A 13,482-nucleotide genomic window follows, 5' to 3' on the forward strand; every position below is an offset into this window, starting at 1 on the left:
GCCCCATCCCACCCTCCACCACACACACACGGAGAGGCATAGCTGCTTTTCAACCTTATTTTGTACCAGTTCCTATTTGAGAACAACTGAGGGGAAATAGCGACCAAGAAAGTTCTCCACGAGGGAAACTATATGTTCACTTATATATGTGCACACTTACCTGTCAGCCTCCACCAAGCCCTGCCCTTCGTGTGTGCTCACATGTGGGGTGCTACTGCACTAGGGACCCTGAGACCAATCTGAATGAGGCCGAGTGCCCATCCCCACAGCACTCCCTGGTGTGTACTGCTGTGGGGAGACAGGCAGCTGCAGTGGAGCTGTGTCAGCTTTGCACTTCACTTCTGCAAATTCAACTAGGAGCACGTGCTAATGAGGGGGAGAGTTTGGGGTGGGGGTGAGGCCAAGGGAGAGAGAGCTATAACACTATAAAATAAAATGGGAGGTTCCACCAGTGTCTACTCTGGGAAGTGAGCTTGAGATGCAAACCATGAATCTCTTTTTGTGTGTGTGTGAAATATTCTTCTTTTTATTTTTTCTCAGTCATTTAGAAAAGTAAAAACCATCTTTACTTCACAAACCATACAAAAACAGGTGGTCAGCCGGATGAGGCCTGCGGGCTGTAATCTGTTGGTCGCTATAATAGCGTGTCAACTGGGATGACAGGATCAGATTTGCATTTTCAGCCAGTGAGCCTGGAATTCAAAGGTGCATATGAATCATCTGGGGGTTCTGTTGAAATGCAGATTCCGTTGTGAGAGTCTGTGTATCTCACCAGCTCCCAGGTGATATTTCGGCAGCAGGGTTTGATCTGTGAATCACACCTCGACTACCAAGGCTTTCAAAGATCCCAGGTCGGATCCATCCATGGAAGAGAGCCTGGATTGGAGAGTGAGGGTGAGGATGGAGGGGAGAGCTGTAACATCAGTTAGGAGTCTTTTGGGAGGTTGGCTCAGCAGGCTTTGGTTGCTGGGAGGAAGTGAGAGCTGGGAGAGAGGGAGAAGTTGAAGATGACAGCAAGGTTTTGTTGGTTAGTGCTGTCTTAAGCAGAGATCCCAGTGATCTGTACAGAACTGGGTACAGAATAGTGCTAAAGAAGTTTTTGCAAACCGTGAATCTCTTGATGCCTCCCTTGCTTTTGGTTTCCATGTTGCTCTTATTGTGTAGGTTTCTCACTTCGGCCTGTTCAAGAGATTTCCAAGAGTAACGCTGACTGCAGGCGATCTTTGCCTCAGGTACAGACTTTAAACCTAGTCCCTGTGTAAAGTGTGGGATATAAACAAATACCTAGAATAAGCCACAATGGGTGAGAGCACACTCTCTTTAAGAAACACCTAGGGAAGGGTTTAAAGGTGTTGTCCAGGAAATGTGGCATCTTCATCTTGTGGAATCAGTGGGAGCTTCCCAGCAGAGTTCCAAGATGTGGAAGCAAGAGAGAACATGGCACAGGTTTTGAGGAAAGGCGGGTAGTTCATTAGTGCTGGAGAATGAATGTCTGGGATGGTGGAGGGAGGAGACGCTAGAGATGAGGGTAGGCAGGGGCCAGGTTAGGCAGGTGTTGTTCGGTCTGGTAAGGAGTTTGGAGTGCCTGTGGAAGGAATTAGAGTGCTGCTGACACATGGTTACAGCCAGGAATGACAGGAGAAAGGTCAGTTCAGCTGGGATGGAGCAAGGCAGGAGGGGAGAAGATGAGGGGCAGATGCCCACTCCTGCCTCCATGCTCCAGGGGCAGTGGGACCAGAGGGCAGGAGAAGGGTCTGGAAGAGAATCCCAGGACTTTTTCTTTTGGGGAACTTGATCATTATCTGGAGATTTTGCTTTCTGGTCTGTGAGCCACCTCTGCACTGAAGAAAGCAGCATACCATGGCCAGGTACCTTGGTATTTTCAGAAGCGTGTTAGCCATCTGCCCACTCATTGGTATTAAGATGTCACTCTCTACGACACAGAATACCTGTACTTCAGACCCTTGACATGGGTGATAACTTCCCATTGCCCAGTCTTTCTAGACATCTGTGGTGAGAAATTACAATCACACAGGATTGTTTTCTCATTTGTTTGTTTTTGGAGTATGGATACACAGGATTGTATCAAGGACAGGCCTTTTGTTGGGATTCTAGATTTTATCTTTGCATTAAGCTGGACCATAAGAAAATGAGTTCTTGGGCATTCCTGCTGGGAACTGATCTTGAGTAAAACTTTGGTGTGATGATCGTGGGTTTTATCAGATGCCACTCACTCTAAAAACAGCCTCTGTACGAATGTTGCTGTTTTAACTTGCTATTGTAATTGGCCAGACATTTCTTTTATAACTAGAAATCAGGAAGCCTTTGTCTTCCTTGAGTAACTGACAGTTTTCCTAATGTAAACCAGGTGATTGAATGTGTCTCTCTCCTCTTTTGATCTGGATGCAAGAAGCTCAGAGTCAAATCCATGACCTTCTTTTAGAAGCTGAAAAGAATCTTATTTGCAGATCAGAGTTCTAATATATTTCCTATTCTAATCTTCTATCTGATTGAAGTTTTCCTCTCGTCCTGGTTTGTCATTTATGTTTTTCTACTTTATTGTATGTATCATGTAAACTGCCTCATTTTCTGTGGTCTGGGGGAGGTTTGCATAGGTAAGGTAGGAGTTGTCTTCCTCCTCCTTAGTTATTGCCTTTCCTCCTTTGGGCAAAGCCCCTCTAGTTGCTGGCAGGTGCAGTTGCAGGTGGCTAAGTGTCTGCCCTCTGCTGGTAACTGTGTGTCCCTGTGCCACAGAGCCAAAATCAGCACACTCTTCATTGTCACAACTCCCCCATGAGTATGTTTTTGTGAGAGGCACCGTCATCTACCTAGTTGCCCAAGCTGGAAACCTCAGGGTTATTAAGGTATGTTGGGTTCTCCAGGAAACAGACTCTGAGACGGAGATTTGTATGCATATAAGTGGAGGTCTGCATAAAATGTGTGTATAGGAGCTCTCTCCTGGTCTCCACCCCACTCCCTAAAAGAAGGTAAAAGTAAAAAAGCCACTCGTTCACGCCGAACCTGGATGCAGCCTCAGAATGCTCTTAACCCAGAGCCCTTGGCAGCCACAGCCGTTCATTGGATTGGCACACGAGGTGAGATCTCTCATCCAGATCTGATGCTATAGCGCACATTGATAGGTACCTCTGCACACAAACACTGACAATAAAAGGTGGGCGGCACCTTGCTTAGTGAGCAGATGTGAGAGCTTGTCTAGACAGAGGACAGAAGGCCAGACAAGGAAGGCCAAGAACGTGGGGAGGTGGATGTCAAGCAGGAGTGGGTGGGTGGAAGTACATGGTCTTCAAAGTGTTCCTAGAATGCCCGCCCTGCAGTCAGAGACTTCTGAAGCATCTGTGGAGAACAAAAGGACTTTGCACTAACATTCTAACCATTTCTCTCCTCTCTTTCGCTCCAGGTTACGTTACAGTGGGTATTTTGGGGGTGTTACCGCCCTAAGCCGAGAGCAGTTTTTCAAGGTGAATGGATTCTCTAACAACTACTGGGGATGGGGAGGCGAAGACGATGACCTCAGACTCAGGTGAACAACAGAGACAGGTCCCCTTCACGGGGCTCTGCTAGCAGTGGTTGTGTGTGGTTCCTGTGGAGGCCAGGCCAGCAGGTCATGAGGCTCCGACTTGGGCTTGAAGGGTGGCAGGGGGTGGGGGGGGTGAGCAAGGCGGCCCAAATCGCTCTTTGCCACTGGCAGTTCAGAAATGATGGAGGGTGGTGTAGTCCTGGCTAATGGGTGTCCGGGGTCCGGGAGTGTTGGTGGAGGTCTCTGTGGACTTGTCAGCAGGTATTACCTACTGAGATAGAGTCTCACCCATGAATGGCAAGTCCCAGACCAGTGCGTTTGCAAAATGCCACCTGAGGAAAGTGGCCAGAGGCCTGTTCTAAGCCTCTGCTTTCTCTCAGACCCCAGGCAACCCTGGTGGTTCCCAGCGTGCAGAGCAGGGAGTGTCAGCAGCCTGTGAGGAGTTGCACACCCCGAAGCAGGCCAAGATGTCCTCTCCTTATACACGAGCCAGCCCCGCACTCCGTGGGAGCAGCTGCTGGCCTGACTCCCTGGCCTGACTCGGGGCTGCTGGCATGACCCTCAGATTCTCTTGGATTCTTTTCTGCTCTGGGGGGTTCAAAGGGGATATGCCTGGTCTCCCCTCTCAGCCCCCTTCCCTGAACTTGGGTTTCATGGCCAGATAGTTATGGGTATCCCTAACTCCCAGAAATAAGTAATTATTCAAGAGCCTGGGGCCAGTATCTTCAGACTTGTAACAAGGTCTTTCTATTAGGAGACCCCCCTTTCCTCCTGTTGTTGCCTCTTAGAAAGAAAATTTCTCAGCTGGCGTTCTGAATTAATGTACGTGTGGCTGCCAGATGTTTTCCATTGCTTTTCCATTGCTTCAGCATGAAGAAGCCGGGCTCCATGCTGGTCTCATTTCCAGGTCTAGGCTGAGAGTCTCTGGAATGTTTCTGGCAGGAGGGAACGGATCTCCCTGACCAAAGGCTGCATAGAAATGGCCGTAGTGATGGGCAGCTCAGCCCATCAGCAGCCTGTGTGGCCGTGGCTTATGAAGTGGACAGAGGGTACCTGCTAGATTTCAGGGCAGGAATAGCAAGGGCTCGGAGTCAACCGTATCCATCATGTTCCCCAAATCTATTTCACTGCCCAGATGGGACGGTTAGTAGAATTTTACACTGATGTATCTTCACTCTCTTTTTTCCTGTTGCTCCTCGGTTTCAAGGTAAAGGGGAGCCCCAAGTTTTGCTTTCATTTGATAAGAACATCATGGCCTCCAGAGTGGTTCTTGACTAACGCTATGGATAAACCAACTGATTTGAGCATAAACATTTGCTGAAATTTCTTTATTAAATACTTATTTACTCACCTGTGCAACAGGCACCACCCTCTTTCAGCTTATATAGTACATTACAGTTTGCAAAGAATGTTCCATGTGGACGGTCTCATTTGAGGCTGTCAGATCAGCTCTGTAACACCATTGCCATTTTATGGTTCGGGAAACCCAAGCCTGGAATAATGAATTGACTTACCAAGGTTGTAAATAACAAAGTCTAGATTTGAACCTAGGTTTGTGACATTTAACAGTCATTATTTTCCCTGTTAAAAGAAGGAAACACTAAGTAAATTAGGGATCCTAAGAGACTTGATTTTTTAAAGGTGTATTTTCTCAGTTGTTTCTGGAAAATGACAAAGTGTAAATTGACACATCTTCTTTGTACCTCAGTAGTAAATGTTAAGGGTGATTCTTCTATGGACTTATTGCCTGAGGCCCAACATAAGAAAATTCTTTTTCTTTTAATACCTAAATAATCAAGATATGTGTATGTGCACATATATGTACATTTTTGCAAATGATTCTTTTTTAAGTGCCTAGTGGTAGATAATTGGGATAGAATTTTTTTTTTAACACCTCTGTTATTTTTCCAGGGTTGAGCTTCATAGAATGAAAATAACCCGGCCACTGCCTGAAGTGGGTAAATATACTATGATCTTCCACAAGAGAGACCAAGGCAATGAGGTGAATATAGAACGGTAAGTCCTGGATCCACGCGCCTGGCAGGCTACCTGCGTAGTCTCTTCTGTCACTAGTCCTATGCCAGATTTGATCAGATAAACCAGTTTATTTTGTTCAAAGCTTTTTATTGAGGTAATTTTCGGACAGACCCAAAAGCAGAGGGAACATCTATTGAATTCACATGTACATGTACCACATTCCCAGTTTCAACAGTTAACAACTCATGGCTTCTCTTCTTTCTCCCACTTTCTTCTCCTCCCCCACTGGATTCTTTAGAAGCAAATGAGATATCACAGCATTTCCTGTGTAAATATTTCAATAGTATTCTTAAAAGAAGTCTTAAAAAAAGAACTGCAGAGGTGCTGCGCGGAGACCCGCTGCACCCTTGCGAACACGACGACGCTGCGAGCGGCGCGGAGCGTGCGGGCCATCTCTGCGCCCAGCGCACCCTGCCCACCGCTGCCCTGGGGACTGCAGGCAGGCGCCGTCCGGGCGCTGCACACCAGACCCGCTCTGCTGTCAGGTCGTAAATTCACAGACAAATGTGAATGGGTAACAACAGAAAACGGTGTTGGAACAGTGGGAATCAGCAATTTTGCACAGGAAGCTTTGGGTGGTGTTGTTTACTGTAGTCTGCCTGAAGTTGGGACAAAATTGAACAAACGAGGAATTTGTTGCTTTGGAAAGTGGGAAAGCTGCTAGTGAACTCTCTTCTCCTCTATCAGGAGAAGTAACTGAAATTAATGAAGCTCTAGCAGAAAATCCAGGATTTGTCAACAGACCTTGTTATGAAGATGGTTGGCTGATCAAGATGACACTCAGTAACCCTTCAGAACTAGATGAACTAATGAGTGAAGAAGCATATGAGAAATACATAAAATCTGTTGAGGAGTGAAAATGGAACCCCTAAATAAACTAGTGTGAAACAACTTAATCTAGCATAGTTGTCTTAAATTAGTGGTGGATAGATTTTTAAAAAGCAACTTTTAGCAAAAGAAACTACTTGCAGCGATGCTGCCTGAAGAAAGTACCCCTGAACTTCCTAATGACTTCAGATAAACGCTATGCAACTTTTTCACAACACCTATGATTTTTAGGCTAGTCTCCAGTTATAATACTCAGAATTCCTGAAATTATCTGTGGTAAAACTAGTTATGAAAATTATGTAATTCAAGGATAACATTATTATCTTAACCGTATATCATATTGTAACTTGCCTACAGCCATCCCTGGATTTGGGTCAAAATACTCAATGAACTTGCCACTGGAAATAAATGGCAGTGGAGAAAAGTTTGTCAGTTGTACGGTGTCCAGTGAAGAACGTTACTCTCTTAATTTTGCAAAATATACTGTGTTTGCTGGTGCCATTTTTATACAGTAAAGCAACAGCCTTGCAGGAAAATAAGAAACGGTTTACTAATAAAATATTCAACTTCCTAATTTAAGAAAAAAGATACTGCAATACTATTATCATACCTAATATAAAATTATCAATACTTGCTTATTGTCATCAAAGGTCCAGTCAGTGTTCAGATTTCCCCAGTTATCTCATAAATGCTTTAATAAATTTTTTTAAACAGTTGGTTTATTCAGATTCAGATTGTAGACAAGGTCCACACATTGCATTTGAATGATTTCTCTGAAATCCCTTTTAATCTGTAGGTTCCCCCTTCCCTCCTTTTTTTTTTCCCTTGTAATTTATTTGTTGAACAAACCAGGTCATTTGTCTGATGGAATTTCCTACATTGTGGGTTTTGCCAGTCACATCCCTGTGCTATAACTTAATTTGTGCCTCTGCATTTCCTTATAAGCTAGGTCTTCGATCTGGAGGCTTAAACAGATTCTGGTACTATTTGGGGGCAAGAACGCTTCCTCTATAGTGCCATGTATCTCCTTTTGTATCCCAGCAAGGGGACACGATGTCTGGTCATGTTTTGGTGATGTCAGGATTGTTCTGTGGGTTCACGTGTTGTCGGCCTCATGCAGTCATTGTGAGGGTCCCCATTAGTCTTCACCTAATTATTTTAGGAGCCATTGGTGATCATTGCCTAAATTCATTATTCAATTAGGGATTGCAGAATTGTGATACTCTGTCAGTCCTTCTGCATTTATTAGATAGATTTTTCTACAGAGAATGATGTGCCTTCTTCAGCTGTCTGAGTACCCTGGGGTACCGTTCTTATAGAAAAGGCAGGATAAAGGGAAAGAATCAGCATTGATTTTTTATTTCAAAATGATGAGTTGATGCTTCCTACAGCCTTCTGGATGTAGTTAATATTCTTTTCGATGCCCAGATTGTCTTTGGCAAATGTTATCTTTTTCCAGTGGGCTCCCGAATCCTTTGACATAACTGCAGTCGTTTTGTGAGCTTTTTTCCCTTTGCTCTGGTGTGTTAGCTGTTCTAGGCTCATCTTGTGCTCCTGCCCCAGGAATTAACCCTTTCACCAAGGAATCCTGGCAGATAAACCAATTCTTTTAGGGGCTATGTCTGAAAAATCTACATTTCTTTGTTCTGGTGGGTTTTTTTTTCCTAATGTTTGAAACTGTATTAAAGGGCCTTTAGCCTTTTTGCTAGAGTCTACATTTTAAAACAATATGAAAAGACTTTTAGCCCTTTTGTTAGAACTTACCACTTTAACAAAACAGCTATTTCTATCTTCCATGTGTCTTTTGAGCCTTTGCTCATAGGGGTGCATTTTTCTCTCTAAATTAAAATAATAATAATTAATGAATAGATACAAAAGAATACTTATCAACTGTATGAAGAATCTGAAGATTCTTGATACCATGACCACTGGTCGTGTCCTCTAGCCAGTTTACGCCCTTTCCCTGTGTGGCCCTTCCTTATCCCACATCTTCCCCCTACCCCAAGAGGAAATACTTTCCTGAATTTTGATGATAATTGAAGTTATTTTTGCTGTGTCTTGGTTTTCTTATTTTCCCATGTGTTTGTATTCATATACAAAAGATTGTTTAGGTTTGCATGCTTTTCAATTTTATATAAATGAAGTCATGCTGTATTATTTTCCTCTGACTTTATTTAGCTCAACTTTATGCTTCTAGTCTCCATCCACATTGTTACTGTAACCGAAATGCATGCTTTTCAGTGCTCAGCTCCTAGACCAATTCAGTTCAACACCACCCCTCTCCCTGCATCCTCAAGCTCTGGCCACACAATTACTTCCTCTTCTTCAAACACATCCTGCTCTTTGACATGTCTCTGTGTCTTGCACAGGGTGGTCTCTTTTCCTGGGTGTCCTTTCCCTCATCTTCTCTGCTGTGAATTTCTTCTTTTTCAAACCTTGGTCAAATTTACCTTCTCTGTGACCCTCATGAAGTTAGGTGCCACTTCGTTCAGCCTCCTCTGCATACAGTTTTACTTTGTTTGAGGTTCCTAGGAGTCCCCGCCCTGCCTGCAGACACAAAGTTCTCCCAGCAACATTGGAGTATTCATAGATCCCCTGAAGCTTATCCAAGGACCTGTCAGCAGTGGATGAGATGTATCACTGTACATCCTTCTGTCCTGTAGACTGGGGGCTCACTGCATGAAGGACTCTTCTGATCATTGGTCCTCAGGGTCTTCCATGGGGTTTGCCATGTGAACACATGGCTATCGTTAGTATCTGTTACCTTAGATGGAGAAAATAAACTTTTGCAGTAGGAAACCCAACAAGTGCAATAATTTACAAAGATGCGTTTGCCAAACTTTGTGACAAGGCAAAAAGCAGTGGAAATAGATGTTAAATTCTTACCTTTCACATTTGTTCTTTATCTTTAGGATGAAGCTCTTACATCAGGTGTCACGTGTCTGGAGAACAGATGGGTTGAGCAGTTGTGACTATAAATTACTCTCTGTGGATTACAATCCTTTATACGTCAACATCACAGTGGATTTCTGGTCTGGCCCATGACCCTGGCTCTTCTGCTGACATTTGGAGGAACTGAGTATTTGATTGCAATAATTTTGGCCTAGAGACTTCCCCTAGTAGCACACATTAAGAACTTGTTGCAGCCAATTATTGAGCTGATTCTCCCTCTTTCATATTTCCTTAGCAGAACTCCTGGTGATATAGAATGTAAAACAGTTGTTTTGATCATGAGGGTTAAATATTGTAATGTAGATACTTGAAGGACTAAGTATAAAAGGACCACTCAGCAGATGCCATGAAGGCTATTTGAGAACTCTGATTGAAGGAGATTTATTTAAGTTTGAAGTGACACATATTTTCTGGGATAAAAAATGCCACAGGAGATAAGATTGCTGAATGTCCCAGAGAACCAGGAAAGGGTTGAAGATATATTTCTGTTACTCATTTATCTTGCATGGTCATCTGGGAAGAGGCGGGTCCCGGGTGAGATGAAGGCCGAAGAAGAGGGGAGAAAGGTGAAGAATGAAGATGCCGTGAACTTGGGACCTAAGAGGTGGCAGAAGGACCGCATCAGGCGGAGAGCAGCTGCGGTGGTTGTACTGTTGCTATGGCTGCTGCCCTGCGGCAGGTGTCACCTGCCCAGATACGCCTTCCAGTAACATTTTATCTACTAGTTTTTAGAACATTTTTGTAAAATGATTTTGTACGTGTAGGATATGAAGTAGCAGTTTACAAATTACATATTAACTAATAATACATCAGAAGTACCTCTGTAGTAAAATATGAAAAAGCTTTGGGTGGTCAATCTTGGTTTTTTACTATTGTTTTGTTACCAAACCAAACTTGGGTCCGCTTGCCCACATGCAGTGAAGCCAATCTACAGACACTGGGTTGTGGTGAAGGAAAGCGCAGCGTTTATTGCAGGCGCCAAGCAAGGAGTCCAGGCAGCTAGTGCTTAAAAGCCCAAACTCCCTGAAGGCTTTCAGGGAAAGGTTTTAAAAGACAGGGTGAAAGAGGGGTTGTGGGATGTGTGATCAGCTCATGGACAGTCTTCTGATTGGCTGGTGGTGATGTAACCAGGAGTCAACATCATCAACCTTCTGGTTCCAGCTGGTCTGGGGTCTACTTGCTTGTGGGCAGCATACAGTTAACTGCTTCCACCTGATGGGGGTTTCAGTGTCTGCCAAACAGCTCAAAGGCTATGGCTCCGAATATTATCCGTAGCCCTTGAGAAGGAACTAAAGGTCCTTGACTTTGTCTAATGGCTAAACTATTATTATTTTGTCTTGTTTGACTGTTTTCCTTTCTTTCTGCATTTTCTCACTTCTCTGATTAAATTTACTCTTTGGAACTCAGGGAAGGCCTAGGAGGCTAAAGTTTCTCTACAAACAAGACAGGGGGGAGGACATGGGGGTGGGTCTTTTCCAGGAAGGCCCCGTAGGGTCCTGCTCGGTTCTAGCTTCCAGATGTATTCATGTCAGTAATCCTACTGCTTAAAAACAAAACAGATGAGACTAAGCCTTCCCCCGCTCTCCCGTGTTCATCCTTCTGTTGTTCCATCCTGTTCTTCTGTGCGCAGCCTCCTTGTGAGACAGCTCCAGGCCTGTGGCAGGTGCCTCTGAGTCTCGGCTCCTGGGCCGCGTTGTGTTTTTGTTCTCTTCATCCTCCTGTGCTTGATTGTGATCAGTAATGGGCGCAGCAGGGCTGCCTCAGGGGCACACCTAGTTGGTGAGAGGATAGGAAGGGGTGGAGCCAGGGCTCCTGAGGCCTTTGATTTGGAAGGAAGGCGGGGCCGTGACACTGATTTGGTACTGCTGAGCTTCCTGGGAGAGGGGTGGGAAATGTGGGAGGATAATCTAAGGAAGGTAATCGGGGATGGATACTGGCTCAGAGCAGAAATAAGAATATTTTGTTCGCCTAGGGGAATGGAAACAAATAATGTAGATGTGGATGTTCTTGAGCGTGTATTATGCAACTGTGCCCCAGGGTTTCTCAATCCATCATTATTACATGACACTTAATTTTTAAAATTCAGCATGAGTGCGTGCCAGCCAGTTAGTGTAAATAATATCCTTCCCAAACAGGGAGAGGGAGGGAATAGGAGGATTTGGGGCTTCCAAAAAGACAGCAGTCACCACCCACGTGGGGAAGGAGAAGAAAGAAAAGTGCATTTTGTGGACGTGACAGGTTTACCTAGGGCTGGCCTGGTTTACCTTTAACCCAGTAGGGACAAGTAAATGCTGTGCTTTTTCTTTATTTAGAAAAGAAATAATAATGGTTTTCTTACTTTTCCCCCACCCTCTTGTCTCCTCTGCAGAATCTTCCTCTAGCTTTCCATCCCAATTTTTAAATTGAGGTATGGTGGATTTACAATATTGTGTTAATTTCAGGTGTACAGCATAGTGAGTCAGGGTTTTTTTGCAGATTTATGTTCATTATAGGTTATTACAAGACATTGGGTATAATTCCCTATGTTATACCGTAAATCTTTGTTTATCTATTTTATGTATAGTAGTTTGTATCTGTTAACGATCCCAATTTTCTTAATTATAATCTAATGCAGACTGAACTATTGTAATTGCCAACAGCCTGTGCCAGGGGCCTCCAATTTGGAGGCTGTGGGTCCCTGGTCATGGCTGGGGAGGGTAAAGGAAGAGAATAGTGTGTGCAAGGAATTTGAGGATCCATACTGAGAACAATTTCTCATTCAATGGAAACAAAATACAATTAGTACCATGTGGGAACTCCCTATGTATTTTCAGCTATTAACAAGGCATCTGCATTTTTTTAAATGTTCAAAACCACTGTCCTTTGCCTATTGATATTCTTCAGGTAATTCTTTCAACCAAGATAAAGTACATGTCATTTAAATGACTCACTATGAAACTTCTGGAGGTGGAAGATTGTTTTTTTTTTTGCGGTACGCGGGCCTCTCACTGTTGTGGCCTCTCCCGTTGCAGAGCACAGGCTCCGGACGCGCAGGCTCAGTGGCCATGGCTCACGGGCCCAGCCGTTCCGCGGCATGCGGGATCTTCCCGGACCGGGGCACGAACCCGCGTCCCCTGCATCGGCAGGCGGACTGTCAACCACTGCGCCACCAGGGAACCCTGGAAAATAGTTTTTTAAGACCTTTATTTTCCTTCTCTGCCACTGTACCTGCAACGGCATTCGAAGCCCCTGACTGGCAGGAGGCATATGGCTGCCTGCTTGCTCTGCTGGGCAGTTTGGCCTCAGAGGAACCGAGCTTTCCCAATTTCCCGCACTGTGTGTCTTTTGCTGTCATTTGCCACAAAGAGGCCAAGCTTTCGAGTTTTGTAGATAAGCCTACTATACTTGCTGAGATCTGTTTGAACACCACAAATACTTAACATGAGGAGTGTCCTACTTTAAAAGTTTTTATGGCTTTTTATCACTTATAGTACCACTCCTTTTTATAGTGCTTTATGGTTTATGACAATTTTATACACACTTTATTGATTAGAGTTAAGTAGGGTAGAAGAGGAAGTGGAGGTTCCGTTACACCATATTGCCTCCATCTGGGCTTCTCTCACTTTTTTTTTGGCCTAATATGCGGCTTGTGGGATCTGAGTTCCCCAGCCAGGGATTGAACCCTGGCTACAGCAGTGGAAGCGCCGAGTCCTAACCACTGGACCACCAGGGAATTCCCTGGGCTTCTCACTTTCTTTAAGGAAGGTTTCCTGACTCTACATCCCTGTCCTAGCTCCTAGAGAAGTTTGGTATCTTGTGGACTTGAAAGTGCATCTCATTCTAGGGACTTCCCTGGTGGTGCAGTGGTTAAGAATCCGCCTGCCAATGTAGGGGACACGGGTTTGATCCCTGGTCCGGGAAGATCCCACATGCCGTGGAGCAACTAAACCTGTGCACCACAACTACTGAGCCTGCGCTCTAGAGCCTGCGAGCCACAACTGCTGAAGCCCGCGCGCCTAGAGCCCGTGCTCAGCAACAAGAGAAGCCACCGCAGTGAGAAGCCTGTGCACCACAACGAGGAGTAGCCCCTGCTCACTGCAACTAGAGAAAGCCCGCACACAGCAACCCAACGCAGCCAAAAATAATTT

At 44.7% G+C, this 13,482-nt stretch overlaps 1 protein-coding gene and 1 pseudogene across 3 annotated transcripts in view; both read left to right on the top strand.

Moving 5' to 3' along the window:
* The window catches only part of B4GALT4 (beta-1,4-galactosyltransferase 4), a 26,054-nt gene extending 15,855 nt beyond the window's left edge, over window positions 1–10,199 (top strand). For 2 of the 3 annotated variants that reach the window (XM_024766572.1, XM_024766666.1), the window contains exons 5-7: window positions 3,419–3,541; window positions 5,450–5,554; window positions 9,316–10,199. In XM_024766572.1, the coding sequence (XP_024622340.1) occupies window positions 3,419–3,541; window positions 5,450–5,554; window positions 9,316–9,448 (361 nt within the window). In that variant the 3' untranslated portion in view covers window positions 9,449–10,199. The remainder of the gene's footprint in view (window positions 1–3,418; window positions 3,542–5,449; window positions 5,555–9,315) is intronic. The other variant, XR_003006125.1, reaches the window with a different exon arrangement.
* On the top strand, window positions 5,737–6,475 carry LOC112414330 (glycine cleavage system H protein, mitochondrial-like; annotated as a pseudogene).
* Window positions 10,200–13,482: the final 3,283 nt, after the last annotated feature.

The sequence above is a fragment of the Neophocaena asiaeorientalis genome, unplaced genomic scaffold, assembly GCF_003031525.2.
Source record: "Neophocaena asiaeorientalis asiaeorientalis breed wild unplaced genomic scaffold, Neophocaena_asiaeorientalis_V1.1 scaffold500, whole genome shotgun sequence".
Classification (NCBI taxonomy): Eukaryota; Metazoa; Chordata; class Mammalia; order Artiodactyla; family Phocoenidae; genus Neophocaena; species Neophocaena asiaeorientalis.